Source organism: Mya arenaria, chromosome 4 (genome assembly GCF_026914265.1).
Source record: "Mya arenaria isolate MELC-2E11 chromosome 4, ASM2691426v1".
NCBI classification, from domain to species: Eukaryota; Metazoa; Mollusca; class Bivalvia; order Myida; family Myidae; genus Mya; species Mya arenaria.
Genome location: NC_069125.1, coordinates 43,858,048 through 43,877,007, shown reverse-complemented (window position 1 = coordinate 43,877,007; position 18,960 = coordinate 43,858,048). Strand labels below are relative to the sequence as shown.

Here is an 18,960-nt window from a genome sequence, read left to right as displayed (position 1 = left end):
AAACGTCATTAGATAAAGGTAAACCATCATTATATGAAGCTAAGACTACATTATTTAAACCTTAAACTGTATTATATAATGATGAAAAAGTCACTATATAGCGGGAAAACCTCATTATATAAATTAAAACTTTATTATTTAAAAGTAAAACCACATTGTATGAAGATAAAATTCATAGCATAAATGGAAACTGCATTTTACATTTTATAAAGTCAAAATATATATATATATGTAAAGGTAAAACATCACCATGTAGCGCTAAAACATCATAATCAGGGGCGTTTCCAGGATTTGACGTTAGAAGGGGAATTACTTGTGGGGGGGGGGGCGTCCTTAGAAGACTTTAATGACGTCTAGTCCGAAATGGTGCATTTGGGGCATATTGAAATAAAAAGTAAACTTTGTGTCGGGTATACCCCCCCCCCCTTGATCCTCTAGTGATTATATAAAGTCAAAACATATAGTGTAAAGTAAAAAAAAGCATAATATTGTTAACCTAAAACGCCTAGATATAGAAGGTAAATATATGTACTCTCTTCATTATTTTTCCATTAGCATTTGTCTTAATGGTGATGGAGTTCCAGCCAAGCTTCATTATTTGATCAAAGTAGCGACGTTAGTATATGGAAAAAAAACTTCCGGTTAATAATGGAATAAACTGACGGCGAAATGATTCACGCGCTGAGGTGGAATCAACTGTTTGTCACCCTTACATAAAAAAAAATGCTTGCTTCATTATTTTTTCCAGAAATTTCCAGACATACATATGCATCGTACTATTTTGATACTCCGTTTTAGTATACATGCTTGTTAAAGATATTACATACATGTATGTACACTTATACCAACACCAATTAATGAACTTATTGTCAATGAATAGTAGCATACCTTTAACATTTACACTCAGCCTATGCAGGGATATTCAAGGAGAGATGCAGACTCAAACTATAGCTCCATGTTTGTGAAATAAGTGGCACATGTTGCCTGGTACATTACTTAAGATAAAACCAAAACTCAAATGTGCAATACCAATACCCAACTGCACATAGTTAGAATCTTATGCATTCCACCACTTGACCATTTACAACCCTAATCAGCACAAACTCAGTAATGAGACCAACCCGCTATTAAGACCATTTACTCAGGGACCAAGTCCTTTATAGGTGGTCTAAACAGAGGGGTTTTACTGTATTTGTCATTGTCATAAATGTAATTGGACGTTTGCTTGAAAGTGAGCTGTTAGTCAATATTATACGTTTATGTATGTACAAACGTGGATTTTTGTCTAGTGAAAAGAATGGCGGTCCTTTTCTCTTCAATATGAAAATCGTTGGCCCTTAGAAGTGAATAAGTCAATATATTTCATGTGCGGTGTATTGCATCATATAACATCTATTCTAACCATTAATTTAGCATACTTAAATTAACTATTAAATTGAAAATCAAAGAAGTTTAAATCGTAGACAATATTATAAATAGCCATTTCAATCGTCATACTGACGTTTTACAGCAGGATGACGGGCGCTGCCACACTGTGTGATAAACACAAAACGTTTTTGCGGGATATAATATTGATTCTCTTGACTGGCCTCCAAAATCACATGATTTCGAGCATATGTTGGACTGCCTAGGACGTGAAGTACATGCACGTAGCCGCTAGGAGAAGGCGTCAACAACCTCAGTGGTTGACACTGAGCGGGCTTCGTACGAGGAATGGTGGATCTCAACGTTATAAGAACACTTATAAACAGAATGAGACGTCGGTGTATAGTTGCAACTTTTACAAGGGCAACTTGAAGATTTTTTTTTGACATGAAGTGTACAATACTGGAATGTGTTGGTATTTTGTGTTTATATTGTAAAAAAATGTTGGATGTTAAATAAACTATGTTTTAAGTCAATTTGTTTAACTTCATATAGTTTATGTTTAACTATAAAATCACAAATAATGGTCGTATTTAACCTAATGTAAGTATTTTGCGATCTTTCTACAGTATATTTTTTCGGAGCCGCCCGGTACCGGAAACGAAGCCAAACGTACGGCGCCATTGTTGACGAAAAACGTAAACAAAGATAGAAATCCATTGCATCTGATCGTTTAGAGCCAAAAAATCAAGTTCAGATATAAACTGTTTTAACACATTAGTATTACCATGTCTATCGGTGTTCCAATTAAGGTCATGCATGAGGCAGAAGGCCATATAGTGACTTGTGAAACTACTACCGGCGAAGTGTACAGAGGAAAATTAGTTGAAGCTGAAGACAACATGAACTGTCAAATGGCCAACATAACAGTCACATACAGAGATGGCAGAGTTGCACAGCTCGAGAACGTGTACATCCGTGGCAGCAAAATTAGATTCATGATACTACCTGATATGTTGAAAAATGCACCAATGTTCAAAAAAATTCAAGGAAAGGGACAGTCAGCAGGAAGGGGGAAGTCAGCAATATTGAGAGCGCAAGGTAAACGTTTGTAACGGATTATATTAAGAAAACATTTCATTTCACAATTTTATGACTATTCATTGTGTTTTTGGCTAAAATTAAATTGATGTAAATATGTGGATGTCTGTTAAATGTTAGATTTTAATCAAAATTACTTTGCTGTGCAAGTTATCTATATTAATGTTATATAAAATATGTTAATTATATTGTCATATTGAATGCTATTAAATTGTTAAGATTGCAACTTCATGTGTTTTCATTACTCAATTGCAGCTGCCCGCGGTCGGGGACGTGGCGGAGGTGGTGGACGCGGTGGTCGGGGTGGATTCCAGCGCAGATAGACACAATCAGCAGCATACATTTTGTACATAGACTTCATGTGTTATCTCAAAAGACATTTGATCGTGTCATGTTTTCTGCAGTTTTGCAGATTTGTCATTGCATCAACTCGTACAAAGAACAATACTTGACCAAGAGTAATGTAAATGTTAGTTAACACGAGTATTGTTATGTTGTCATTTTGATTTGAATCATGTTCATTTAAACAATTTCATATTACATGATGATGTATTTAACTTACATGTGAGTTGTTTCTACTGTTGTATTATTAGAAACTATGTCTGTATTAAGTCTGTGCATGTACATTTAATCATTGTCAGTTGATCACAAATCACCAGTGAGTAGACTAAAGCTTTGTGGTACAGAACAAACATGTATGATTAAGATCATAATTACAGACTATAATACTTCTAAGACTTGTACTAGAAAAAGACTTGTACTACAACTGGGTGCCAATACTTATTTAAGTATACAAATTCATTGGTATCAATTGCTGGAAATTGTTGTGTATTTTTGTTCATTGTTTTGATGTCAACAAGAAATGAAAAATGTAAAAGATACCAGTAAATGTTTTATAGAAATGAAGAGTTGTTACCTTCATTTAAAAGCACAAAGTAAATAAATGGAAATATTACCTTTTTGTGCCACCAGTTACAAGTCCTCAGCTATCAACATAAATCATTAATGCTGATATATTTACCCTATGATTATCATGTTACAATCTGTGTGATACCAGGGTATGGTCCTTGCATAATCTGGCTATTTCATACTGTCTCAGCCATGACTTAAATGACATTTATTTGGATTTCAACCAAACTTCACAGAATGGAATTACAGTATTAGAAAACCTCAAACAGAGGTCAAGGTCACAAATAGAAGTGGTTAATGAAGCTTAATAGAGATATTGTAGTCATAATTTGTGTCCCAGTGGTCAGTGTGTCGCTACCAATTAGATGTAATTAAACTAAACAGAAATCAAGATTTGTACAGCAGCATGCATGATGGGAAGGCGTAGCGCTATGTGCATATAATTTGTCTTATGTGTAGTACATATGATGGCCACACTTAGTGGTCAATTGATAGGAATTCAAGGATTAATTCGTCTTACCGTACATTGTTTCAGTTATTTTCCGCCCTTTGGGTGTCAATTTGGCGTGTCAATCCGGAACCAATACTGTTTCACTTAAGGACAAAAGTTAAACATGTGAAGCATTCAGAACTATAGTAGGGTGGTGTTCAAAAATATCATTGTCCACACAAATAATTGCTCTTTAGTAGAGAAGGCTTAACATAAGTCTGTTCTTTTTTTCCTTACAATGTAACCAATAGGCTTTATTTTCACAGAAGTGTTTTTTGTACAACCATAATGTTTTTTGCTTGGATATTTGCATCAACAACAGTAAGAATTACCTTGAAATTAATTATTATAATTACAAACATATGAACCCCTTTACCCTAGGTATCATACTATGTCATGATCTATCATACTCAAAACAGTCTGCCAACTGTTTTTCAGGATTGATAATTATCAGCTGTAAGAACACCTCAATTAATGGAAAAAAGTCTAACCATCTCTCCGGATCCATTACAATTTACCCAACAGAAATAAATTGATGAAACTTGTGAAATGTGGTTACCATAGTACGGTGGTGTACCAGCAAGTTTCGTGGCAAGTTGAAATTTAACTGTCCGAACTTTTGAAGCATTAACAATGTAATTTACTGAAGGTAACGTGGTGTGTCTGGGACTAAGTGTAAAGTGAGACTAAGTGTAGGTTTAAGGAAATGTTATGTATTCAAACAAAGATGGCACCGAAAATGCAAAAACAGTGTGTATTGTGGGACACATTTTCACCTGGTTAAAAGTATTAATAAACATCCCCACGAATGATTTTGCATGCTTGGCTCGACTGTGTTGTGAGGTATGAAAGTCATTAAAAGAAAACCTTCAATGAATTTGCCCACAGCCATTCTAAATGATAGGAGGTAAATGCCATACATATATATTCCTTGTTACTAAAGGTTTTATCAATTGTGAGGGGGATATTATTTTGGCGTTGTCGGTCTGCCATCCGTCATTCTGTGCATCAGTCGCTACTGTTCTGTCTCGGACCATGTCTTGCTACGGATTAGTCAGATGATGTTCAAACTTCGTCAGAATTCCTCTTCATAAAACAGCTTGTAGATGTGGTTTACATGGGGTCAAAGACTAGGTAACAAGGTCAAATCTTAGGAAAATCTTTCGAACACACTAGAGACATAGTTGGCCCAACTTTATCAAAATCTTTTCAACTGTTAGATCGATTTGAAACTAGTTCATGTTGTGTCGAAAACTAGGTCACTAGATCAAATCTTGGAAAAACAGTCAAGGGCTTATGTTTGTGTTTAGAACACACTAGAGACATATTTAGTCCAATATCCATGATCCTTAATCAGACCGTGCTCCTAGGTCAATTTAACGTTTAATTTGAAACAAGGTCATCTGGGGTCAAAAACAAGGTCAATAGGTAAAATCTTACAAAAAATGTTAGGAACATACTAGAGGAAATATGTCTGATGCTATATATATAATATGAAACTTATTCAGAATGTTTTTTTTTGATAAAATCAATGACTAGCTTGAAACTTAGTCATGAGGTCAGAAACTAGGTCACTTGGTCAAATTTAAAAAAAAATCGTGCCCGAAACCAAATATTTGTATTGATTGAACTAACTTTGTTCAAACTGTGGTCAACATGTTCCCTTTATCTAATCTAGGTAAACTGTTAAATTGGGTCTTGTAGGGTAAAACACTAGACCACTAGGTCAACTCTTAAAAAAAGACCTGTGAACAAACACATACCCACTCCATTCTTCATGAAACTTAATCAGAATTTGTGCCACCTGTTACCTATTTTAGCTTTACAACATTTACAGGTTAACTAGTTATGATTTGCGAATTTCACTTAATAAGGAACATAATAACTGGTTAACTAGATAAGATTCGTGTTACTACTTATCTAAAAATGCACTTTGACTTTTAGCAGTTACTGGCTATTTAGTTATGATTTGTATATATACAGATATTGCCTTATCACCCTGTTACGATTTCTCCAAATCATCTCAAGCAGTGTTCAAGCCTTCAAACCATTTTTTGAAACATATAACCTTCAGTTTAATGTCGCAGTTTGAAAACTGACTCTGGTCCAGATCAAAAGGACTTCACTATCACATATTTTTGTGATATCTAATGAATGGTACAACTGGAAACGGTTGCCAATGATATATGTTCGATCTTTAGGATGATATATGTATAATAATTATGTATTGTTTCAATGCATCTTTATGAAATTAAAACAAACGTTTATGCTAACAAATAAACGGCATCATACCAGTTTTAATACTCGCTCATTTTCATTCCAATAAAATGATAACAATTTACTATTAAAAAGTAATTTGCTCCCGGCATCGAGAAGGGGTGACATCTTGCCAGCTGGCACCATGTATGGGATGTATCACGTGATAAATAAAGCTATTCTATTGGCCAGATGGTGTTCTAATCAATACCTGATTGGTTTGCTTTATTCTGGACAGTTATTATAACAATTTATTAACATTAGTGTTAACTGCAATTTGGAAATGAAAGGTGGATTGAGAATTGGATGGGTTGGTGTTTGAAATATGGATATACATTATTTGGGCAATGTTCACAACAATTGTATGGGTAATTAATGTAAATGATACAGTGATCGGTACACATGAGGACGTGCGGATTGTTTTCAACTGTTTTCGAGTGGTCTTTTTGCGATCAGACCAATTCGTATACTGAAAGTTTGAATGCAGATTCTCTATTGACTTGGTTAAAATCTGGGTACACTGAGAAAATTAACACCGCGTTTAGTCTGTTTCATGATTTCCAGGAATTTCAGTAAACGTATATTATATTTGAGTGCATAGTCACACACAACTATTATTTCTTGAAATGAGATGAAAAACCACAATCATCTTGGTCGAGCATTGTAAAGCACAATTTGCAATAAACCAAGCGTTTGTTTCTGAGAGTGTTTAAGCATGATTGCACAAGCAGTACGGTAGAGTTTTAAATTCATGGATGAAAGCAATGCCACTATTGAAATGTAATTTGTTAGATTGTGTTATAAAACGCTATGTAATAACTCTCTTTGACATTTAATATATGTCAGCATTTTTCGCATTTGTAATGTCTGTTGAAGAGAAATCGTCTCATGTAAAACGCATTCATTAATTGCTGTCTACGTGTGTCCAAAGTTAAATTATATGATAACAAACCGTACACATGCAAAGTACACTGAAGCAAATACGGCAGCAAGTTTTCAAAATAGTTTTACGTTAAATTTGAAAAATGGCTGAAACAAAATGTTCTTTTGTTTTGAAAGTTTAGGGATATTTTAAAGGAACGTCCGCATGCTGTTTACTAGTGTCGATCCTTTTCGTATAACAAAAACAACTCGAGTACCCATTCGGAACTCGTCGGCCATTTTCTATCGATTAATAGAAAATGACCGAGGAGTTCCGAATGCTCGAGTACGACAAGCGTTCTTTTGACATTGCACGATCTCTAGGTAAATTTACAATAGTTTTGGTATTGGTGCCTCACAAAAGAAGAAATTCAGTGAATGCATTTGAAAAATGGTGTTATCATAATTTAGGGTTCGAAATTATAATTTGTCCAATCGGATGGTAGTATGTTGCAAATCTGCCGTAAATTTACTTTTGTAATCATCACTGAGTAAGTCGTTATTGTTTTTAATCAGGTATATAGGTTTACTTAATTGGAGGCTGGACCTGTAGACAAAGCATAACTTTGAACACTAATCATGTTAAATAAAACAAAAAACAAAACAAATGAATCTGAAGGGGTTGGTCGACATTCCTTACCACGTTTAATTAGGTAAATGCATATTAACAAACGCCCTATACTGATTTGACTATAAGTTATAACACGTCTATTTCGTTATAATAATATACGCCGAACCGGATCCAGTATCAATAATGAACATGCGACAGATTGTTTCAAGATTCGCCGGCTGTGACATTGTGTTGGTAGTTTTAATTGTATGATGGTAAATGATAATCTACCGTGTGTTCTGAAAATCGTTACCTTATTTCCATACAAAGGAACTGCAACACGATATTGTAAGGGGAATTGTTTCAAACTTAAGATATTCGATTGTTTGGAATTCATCGCTTACAAATATATAGCGTGTCTCTGGAATGAAAGACTTGTAGACAGCCTTCGTTTTTCATTAATATTCATTTTACTTAAATAATGCTCCATGAATTTTGAAATCAAACCAGTTTAAAAAGATTTTTAAGAAAAGTAAAGCCCCATATAAATGAAAGTGAAATTAAAATATACTTTGATATAAAGATCGTGTTCAACGAACAATTTTTAGTTTTGTAGTTTAATCTGGTCGCAAAATGGGTTGTAAACATTAAGCAGAATTTTGAACGCACTGAAACGACCACTGACTAACGAAATAGTTCGGAAAATTAAAGAGACGTTTATAAAATACATTGCGGAATCTACTCCATCTTGATAAATGGTAGTTACTAGCGGATGGAAGCCTGGGCCGGTCCTGATTTTGTGATCGGTGGGACTTTCGTTCGATTGTAACGGCTGTACTTCATCTGTGTACGGTGCTGTGTTCGTCAGCTGAACTCTGAGAAGTTTTAATGGAAATTAACGAATGGACGATTGGGTTAAAATAATATGCATACTCGGTTGATGTTTGGTGAGTATATTTCATTCCTTCTTTTATTTTGTCTTATAATTCCGATCAATAACATTTACGTAAACATGTTTCAAAAGTATTGGCTAGTATAATAACTCATTCTTATTTGTGAAGAAAAATACAGATAACGTGAAAAGCTTAGACATAATTACAAAGCTGCAACTGTTGTGACTGCTGTATACGGAATCCCTAACGAACACACTTAATACACTGGTATATTTCCAATAAATCAAATAAAGCTAAAGATGTTGCTATGAATATGCACTATGTGTTTAGTTTATCTAATCACCAACATTGATATTTACTGGCCAACAAACATATTGGGAAGTACTCCACACAGCATCATGCGGTCCGACAAAGCTTTACGCTCGAAACGCACTTAGGACCGAACCATATAATTGACCCCCCCCCCCCCCAATTTCAAACCTACTTTTTACGCGAAACCTGACCGACTTTGATAGGACATTTTTATTTTTATGATATTTTAAAATCTTTACTTTGTATGAGAACATAATTAGTTCAGGGCACATTGCACGTGCGCTTATTGACATGCTATGGCAACAAGGTTGAGTTAAAAAAGCGGAAGGGATAGGGAAAAAAACTGTTATTAGTCCTTTTCATTAATGATATTTTATCCAATCAGACTAATGAATCCTTGATAGATACGAAGAAAATGTTGCACCTCATACTCTCCCGCGAACTCTAGATAACAGATGTACACTATATATTAGTGTAAGGTTCATCAAAAACGCGACAAAATAGGCCGTAGTCTAATCGTGTGGTTACATTATCGACGTTACGGAGAACATAAAAAAGACATACAAAACTTCTACATATGTTGCTTGTTCATCTCTCGAATCAATGCGTCAAATCCCCATTTTTAGAAAATAATCGCTCAATTTTCTACACAGTTTTAGTACAACTCCTACCTATAAATAACACATAATTTGACGTTTGTTATAAGGTTATAATAGGGCGTCTAACCAACGCTCAGCGTCAACAGACGATATTCATGCTTGGCGCCTGAAGAAATAAACGTGATGTAGCCCCCACACCCCCACTCACCAGTGACCATCCTGATAAACAGGAAATCTAACAGGCACTGTAAGTGATAGAAGTCGATCAGGAACGCCGCAAAATGACAACGACAAATTAAGACCGTCAAACGCGTCTGAAAACATTTACCTGAGAGGTTGAGTACGGCCGTGCAAACGAAAGGAGACAGTCTGCAAACGACATGCTACTGGCAACTTACGCGTCTACAGAGCTTACCGCGGTGACGTATTGCCACATGAGCAACGTCGACAACGCGTTGCGTGGTGCACTTGTTAAGCACGATTGTCCAAGAGAGACTAACAATGAGTTGTGCTCACAAATTAATCACGTTTGTTTCAAGTGTGACTAAAGAAAATGGATGGGAATGATATATTAAGCAATACCTTGTGCTGATGGTAGCTTTATGGTGTAGGGAGGCATATCTTTCTATCATTAGACACCTCTAGTAGTAGTATAGGTACTTATATAGTTATATAACCGTGATCACCACTGCATTTTTATTCAAGTAAAAAGGGTACACGCCGACGTCACCGTGTCACAGCAGGACGACGCTCGACCTCAAGACAAGTTACTTTCTTGGAAACAACGTCAATGTGTTGTCATGCCGATTTGCACCCTAACGGACAGCTCTGGTACATCTCTTTAACGGCCGACATAACAAATCGGAAAGAGCGCCCAGTGAGTGCCCTCACTCAGGAGTTGAACGCCATTCCCAAGTATCGTATCCAGCGACTCATCAAATTATGAGGAGTCGATGCCAAGCTGTACTTGATTGGAGGATATGTACGCTATCAACAGTTTTGTTACTTTCGTTTTTGAAATGATTATGCCAATTGAACAGCTCTGCTTACTTGATGTATTTCGTTATGATATGAATTAATGACCTTTATGATTTATGGTTTATTGGCTTTTACTTTAATCTGTGCACTTGTTAAAATAACGACTTTGACGTATTGAACAGTTTTATGTACTGTTTTATGTAATGTTTTTATTGTGTTGGTGTATAAAATGTAATTTATATTGTTTACATACGTTTCACAAGAAACCCTATTTTGAGTTTTAAAAAATTGTATTTGAATTATTAGTTTGTAGCAATAATGCAGTAGAGGTATAATAGTGACTGTGTCACAAAAAATCAGACTCCTATCTGAGTATCACCGCTAAGTCGTTGTCTGGTTCCTAGCGTACTCTGCACAAGAAGATAATGAAATGGTAAGGGCAGGTAACCCAGGCTACGCTAAGTCGAGGCCTGGGGTCATCCCTTGAGGTTAATTCCATTTAACCGCAGCTTACCGATCTTTTTCTCTTCTCTCTGCCGTGTAACGCGTGTGATATCTGCCGTGTAACGCGTGTGATATCTGCCGTGTAACGCGTGTGATATCATTCATCGTTTTAAAACAAGCTCGTTGTTGTGGTCTATGTGATTGTCGTTGGCTTTATATCTCGTTTATGTTGAAGGTAAATACCATCCTAACGGCTTAAAATTTTCTCATAAACTGCATGGGCTACGCATACAACTACAGGAATAAACCATAATTTGCCAGAAGGAGCGGGCCGTCCAAATGTACTCCAAAAATTACATCATTAAACAGGAACCAATCGGGAGTTTTTTCGTATTTGCATTGCAAATGACATTATATTGTTCAAGTAATTGCAAATGCCTTCGTACACTGTAGTATAATTTTTCCGCCTTAAATAAAACACGCTGGTCTCATTTACTTCATTACTGTGTTGTCGCTCCTAAATCAATCAATCTTGGGTAATTCGACGACTGTCTCCCTCATCATGCCTTGTATTATAGAAGTACATTTTGATGTGATAGCACGTTTTTTTCATTTAAAGCTGCACTCTCACAGATTTACCGTTTTGACAACTCTTTTTTTGCCTTGGAATGAGCCAATTTCTGCGTAAATATCTGCAAACCAGTGATATAAGTCTGCTGACAAATGATCAGATTGCAGATTTTTATATTTCCATTCTAAAATTAATGTTTTATAGCTTAAAGCGTTACTAACGGTTTCAGAAAAATACATAAAACATTAATTTTTGAAAATGATGCGTTCTGATTTCTTGTCAGCAGTCTTATATCACTGGTTTCCATGCACTTTCGCATAAATTTGCCCGTTCGAAGACAAAAAAGAAAAAATAGTTGTCAAGACGCTAATGTGTGAGAGTGCAGCTTTAAGAGCAGCTAACCGTATTTCCTCATGAATACATTCATGTAATTAATATATAGAACTAGTGTATTCTTACTTAGGGCTCTGCCATGCAGAACTCTTAAGCTCGTGTATAAAACTGCTTCAAACAAATATTCCAGGAACAAACATTTCACCAACCATGAAGAACACTTGGAAATGTGGCGTGTTGTGGCTTTCGCGACGTACTTAACTGAATGTCGAACCACTTCCTTTCAAATTCGAATTAGGCAAAGGTCTGTTTATTATTAGACCTTACATAAAATAAAAATAGTAAAAATCCATGTACATAATAATATATTTTATTTATCAATGGTATAAGCAAGGTACTGTATATACATTAACAACTGAAATTTAATTATAGATAACAAATATTATTGTATGTATGGCACGTATGTATATGAAGCTGAGGTAGGTTAGGTGATATCTGACACGCATTGTTTAATACTGAATCATGTAACATTTAAGATGGATCATCACCACCACTAACGTTTAAAAATGAACTCCATAGAGGATTGCATTTCACAAAGGATTATATATCCAACGTTTTACGCATCCTCGGCACCCCAGCGTATCATAACCGATATATCATATAGGTTATGATACGCTGGGGTGCCGAGGATGATTTCACGTAGCAAACTGTAATTGAGTTCTAAAGTAGTCATGACAATGACATCTTGATGCTACAGCAACAGTCACTTCATACAACCACCATTTATATTCTGCTTAAAATTTGGTTTAAAAGCACTGAGTATATTACAGATTTTGAGACAACTTGTTGATGTGGATCATACTGCTTATAGGGTGATGACAAGTATGAGAAAGGTCCATATTTGGGATAAGCAGGTGCGTGATGATATGACGTCCCCATTGGCAAACCGTATGACGTATATGGGCTCACACCGTATTGTGACGTGGGAAAAGCGGCGGTGTGGCCGTATGGTTGATACATAGGCTGACTGGCATATCCTTGTTGAAGTGGGTTATACTGGGTCGTCAATGCCGGGTAAAGTGTGTTGAAAAGTCCTGCTGCGGCTGAAAATAAAATTCAAATCAACTGATGTATAGGGTAATTCTCGTCATATAAATGGGGCCTTTGGTTTGTTTTATATATGACGAAGTTGATTCCTCGGAAGCATACAATCAAGCATAAACAAAGATGACTGAAACTGTTCATGAACAACGGGCTTTGCTATTATTAAAGAATCGTTAGTGAGGTAAAGAAAATAATGTTGAGCGGCCACACTCATAGCTCTCCCAAACCAAATGGGCGCTTACACGGATATAAAGGGTCAATTTCGTCATATTGATTTCTTTTATATTTGACGAGGTCTATTCCACGGAACATTAAAATTAAGCATTGACAAAGATGAATGAAACTGATCATTTACAACTGACTTTAAAGAGGCTTTAGAGAGGAAAAGAAAGCAATGTTGAGCGGGAACACTCATAGCTCACCAAAAACAAATGGGCCCTTAGAGTGGCTATAATAATAAAGGAAATGTCGAAAGAAGCCTTAGCTCACAATTCAACACTTGTACATCATTTACTTACTATAGCTATAACAAACATATAACATTGAAGTTATTAAAGTGTTAATGACTATTGTTAATTTTGATATTTGCCCCATCATCAGGTGAAAATAAAAGCATGGTCAATATTTAGCAGGTCATCGAAATACATAAATTTTGAACAACTAAATGACAACGTTGGTATCTCTTAAGCAAAAGTTAATATTTGTTTGTTTATTCATGTTTATGTTTTAAGCATTTTGAAAATGCTCCCGATATTCATGTTATTCCTTTTTAATATCATTATATAAACTAGTTTCAGTTTTGGTTTCATAGGTTTCAGTTGTTTGGAAGCCTGTTTATTGAGGTTGTGTGCACAGTTTCAACATTATGTTGAAGCTTCTGCATGAAGCCATTAATTCTAAAGCATGATACCGCAAATGGTCGTTTGCCTGTTTTACCTTAATGGTGTTTCAAAACACCTGTTGGATCAATGCCCGCCATGTTGTTTTTTCAAAGTGAATTACTTTTCGGATGGAACGAACCGACGAACCGCCTCCGGAGGAGGTTGCGATAGGTTAAAAAAGAACAGTTTCGGTTTTTGCAAAACATACAATAAAACTGGTTTTCATTTTATTTAAAACTGTCACAATAGTTACAAAGTTCGTGAATCCGATGTTAAAGCTGCACTCTCACAGATTGAACGTTTTGACAACATTTTTATTTTTTGTCTTGGAACTAGCCAATTTTTGCGAATGTCCATGGAAACCAGTTATATAAGAGTGCTGACAAAAAATCAGATCGCAGATTTTTATATATAACTTCAAAAATTGATATTTTATGCGTTCATAACGGTTTAAGCCATAAAACATTAATATTCGAACGGAAATATGAAAATCTACGATCTGAAGTTTTGTCAGCAATCTTATATCTATGGTTTGCAGATATTGATACAAAAATTTGCTCTTTACAAGACAAAAAATAAAAAAGTTGTAAAAATGTGTCAATCTGTGAGAGTGCAGCTTTAAACAAAAACTAGTGCATTACCAACAAAAACGCTTTAAGTGTATCAAAACATCTTTTTTATCTTAATACGCTGAGTCTGCCATGATTAAATGCCAATATTTTGCTTCATGGTTTCATACGTTATTGTACACAACTTTAAAGGTCAAACGCGACAATCTCAGATACAAATAACAGGAGCGGTTCCAGGAATTAACGTTTATAGGGCGTAGCTCGAGTTCGCCACCTTCCCCAGCCCCGACACAGATCAATATACACTATGCATTACAAGGGGAAGAGGGCGGGTACACCCCGCATTACAAACTTCTTATATTTTTCTAAAATGGTGTACTAATATTTTACTTTTCTTTTTATATTTTATGCATATTCTTTCTCTTTCGTACGCATATTTTGGATCCGTAAGTGATACATTCTCTGGAAAGCAATTCCAGGAACGCGTTTGTCACAGTGGCAATTTACAGAAGTAGAAACTCTTAGTTTGACATACTCTCCAATATCCGACAATGACACTGACATGACTACCAATTCCCCGAAAACACACATATTATAAGCTGGGTACATAAACTCTTGATTTCTCTGTAAATATTAGTAAATACGATTAAACTATAAATGAAACAAAAAAAGTTAATTGAGTTTTTCTAACTTAAAAGCCAGCACCTACCTGATTTACTGTTGTATCCATGGACATAAGCATTTACACAGAGACAACACAACAGAAGTGATTTACAAAACGCGTTCATTTTGAAATAAAGTTTGTGTTTGATACTAAATATTAAGATAATTACAAAGTGGTAGTGAAATTAAAGGGTTGAGTGTATATAAATGAAAGGATGAATAGGGATCGGACAAGAAATTACCTCTGAGTGGTCAGTTTAACTTCCGTATGTATCGGAAACACATGAAAACAATCCTACTCATCTCAATTCGTTCATTCATATGCTAACATTTTAGTTGATTATATCCACGTCACCACCTGCAGGCATTTTAACACTGAATCACACTACTTTGATAATCAGCTGTCATCATTACTACATTCGTCATCACCTCAGTATTCATACTTCATTGATTTTGACTTTTGTACAAAATAATGTTACATTCGATGTATTTCAAAAATACATTTAGAGTCAGGGATTGTATCATTTAACTGTTACAATTCTAAGCATGCAGTCATCATAAAATCTCATGCCATAATGAAATCTCTTTTAAATGATTTTGTTCTAATTTCAAGTCTGACGCATATAGTACTATAAAAATAAGATTGAATTGGCGATGTTAGACAACTTACTATTATAAAGCAACATTGTTTTCTTTAGATTGTTGAAATTATTATTATCTACATAGCATGTATGTGTATATTACATTAAATATTTGTAAATATTGTGTTTGTCCTCATGGCCTGTATGGCTTTTTGGATAAGAAATAAACCATCTTTTTCTATCAAAAATGCATGTGATTCCGTTGATTCCATTTAGATAATTTCATGTTACGTTATATTCAAAAAGGCCGAGACGTGTCTAGACGGAATTATAAGTAGAATCGGATGTTTCGATTTTGTCCGTTTATTCATTTTTTTTTGTATGTGTATACGAGGGTTGTTCTGAAAGTTTCGGGACAAGTGCTGTAGCATCCTTTTTTTTCCTTTTTTTTTTTTAAATACACGCTTAGTTTATTTTACTTTGCATCTGAGTCTTTTGCATCCACAACAATGCCTCTTATTTTTTTTCTTTTTTTCTTTTTGGAGCCATTTCCGATGGCCCGTTTATTGGTTAAAATATTAATATATATGTATATAATATACATTGCAACACAAAGGTTATGGATATCAAATCGGAGTACATTTAAGACAGTAAGTATCAAAACTGTTTGTGTTTGTGTCTTGAAATAAAACATACTGTCGTTTATATTATTTAACAATATATTGCTATTTAAATCGATTGATTAAGGAAATTTTTAAGGTATCAAAATAAGGCAAAACCAAAGAAACAAAAAAACAACAGAAAAACCAATACCAACAAAACAAATACTCATTTTAGAAGGAAATCTACATCAACATAGAAGTCCTTAATGAGTATGATATCTACTGAAATTATGGGAGTTCTCACGATGTCTACTTACAAAAGCGAAATAGTAGAAACAATCGAAAAGAAAAAAAGAAAAACAACAGAAGATAATTTTTGTGCAAGTATAAAACAAGCGTCTCTAAACTCGCCTTAAGAATGTTAATTATGCTTATATTTGTACTGCGTCTATTACTCATCATATATGATTTATATATTGCAAATCCAATGTAGGCTAGCAGTATATTGATATCATTATATTCTTGACTGTATACTTTGTATCCTATAACAATATATTTAAGTGATTTAAATGAATGTTCAAAATTACAACTCTTGAATATACCAGTTATAACATTCCAGAAATGTTCTACATATCTACATTGAATAAAAAAGTGGTCGAAATCTTTCATTTCATTACACACGGAACACATTGGATTAGATCCTATTTTCCAGGTGTATAGGTTTTTATTAGTAGCTGTTATTCTATGAACCAATTTGAACTTAACTTGTTTGATTCGATTATCAAATTTTGTTTTAATTCAACACAAAATAAACCAAATTACATGCAATATGAGTATCATCAAATTCTGTTTCCCATGACCTGTGTGTGTATGGTTTTGTGAATTTCTTGCCAATTAAGAGTTGTTTTATGCATTTGTTAGTGCTATTCATGAACTTAATTTTGTTCGGTAATACTATAGTACAGTCTGTTCTAACGTATGCTCTTATTGAATGATGTGTGTTTAATGTTTGTTTCCAAGTTGTTGGAATAGCTTTTTTTAAGCGGTGTATTTCAGATATCCAATTAGATTTTGATTTTAATCTATTTAATATAAATGCTTCATTGATCTTTCCATCTTTGAATATATCGTCAACATATATAAATTAGATTCGATCCAGTTATTAAATACAAGGGATTTCCCCTTCTCTTTAACAAAGGGATTACCCCATACGATTTGCTTTCTTATTTCTGTAAAGGATGTTGGAAGATTAACAAAAGCAGGATTTTTTAGTTCAATAAAAGCGTCCAATACACGTTTATAAAAAAGTGGTAGTTCTAATTTTTCTGGCAGAGATTTTAGGCTGTCTATATTCATATTAAATATGATTAAGTTCTTGCCGTATTGATTTAGATAATTGCGGTATTATTTTCCAGGTTGCTATTTCTGGTTTCTTTAGTGTTTTAACCCATTTAATTTGAAGAGTTTTGTAGAATGTAAAAATATCAACCATTTCTAGTCCCCAATCTAATTTATTACCGATTAGTGTTGTTCTTTTGATTTTCTCACTTTTATTGGACCAGAGAAATTTAAAAAATAATGTGTTTAATTCTTCAAGTACCTTCTTTGGTGTGAAAAGGGATTGCATTATATATGATATTTTAGATATAAGAATTGATTTTATTACCGTTAATTTACCATAAAATGTCAGTGTTCTTTTACTCCAATGATTAATTTTTACTTTGATTTTTTCTATCTTGTCATTCCAATTCAGTTCTTGCATCTGGCTTAGATTCGTACCGAAGTAAACACCTAGTGCTTTGATATATGTTTTAAATTGGATACCAGAAACGTTTTCAGTTTTACATCCTCTAAGTTTACCTATCCATACTGCCTCGGTTTTGGATTTATTCAAATACAAACCGACTAACGCGACTAAAATCATTAATTATGTTTAAAATAACAGAGATTTCATTTTCATTTTTTGTTACTTTCGTTTTTGAAATGATTATGACAATTGGACAGCTCTGCTTACTTGATGTATTTCGTTATGATATGAATTAATGACCTTTATGATTTATGGTTTATTGGCCTTTACTATAACATGTGCACTTGTTCAAATAACGACAATGACGTATTGAACAGTTTTATAACTGTTTTATGTAATGTTTTTATTGTGTTTGTGTATAAAATGTAATTGATATTGTTTACATAAGTTTCACAAGAAACCCTATTTTGAGTTTTAAAAAAATGTATACGAATATTGTCTGACGTACATTTGTCGCGCACAAACATTTATGTAAAATGAACGAAACATTGAATTTGCATATTTCTTAAATTTATGAAGCATTTACCGTTGTAGCAAAACATACATTTTAATAGAGTTAAATAATAACATAAGGCTTTTCGTGTTACGTGTACGGTTCAGTTTATGCCTTAATGGCGCCCCAGGTTATAGTAATAGCCCCGATATAACTTTTTTCTCATGTTTTGTCTTATCTTTTTTGGATATTGTGATCTTGTGAAACATTTCGGTGTTATTTAAGATCGGGTTGGTAATAAATAGCATGCTTTATGTCCTAGAAGAATAAGTAGTCTTTGAAGGAATGATTGGTAACAAGTGACCGTAAAGATCACTCACAAAGTATTTCCGCCCCATCTCGAGTTTTTTATGAATGAATAGATGTTGTTTCTTCTGTATCAAATTACAATTAGTGTAAATTACAGCCATATATCAAACTACATCGACATTTTGAAAAGAAAAATGAAGAATCAAGAACGACATTAATTTGACTGATATTCCTCCGAAAAATTATCTGCTGTGGCAACGTTTCGCGTTAGCCAATTGATAGTGGAGAT

The 18,960-nt window shown here is 34.3% G+C and overlaps 1 protein-coding gene across 1 annotated transcript; it reads left to right on the top strand.

Moving 5' to 3' along the window:
• Window positions 1-2,006: 2,006 nt before the first annotated feature.
• LOC128230140 (small nuclear ribonucleoprotein Sm D3-like) lies at window positions 2,007-3,372 on the top strand. Its single transcript, XM_052942181.1, has 2 exons — window positions 2,007-2,466; window positions 2,722-3,372. The coding sequence occupies exons 1-2, from the start codon at window positions 2,154-2,156 to the stop codon at window positions 2,787-2,789; spliced, it is 381 nt and encodes a 126-aa protein (XP_052798141.1). The 5' UTR covers window positions 2,007-2,153; the 3' UTR covers window positions 2,790-3,372.
• Window positions 3,373-18,960: the final 15,588 nt, after the last annotated feature.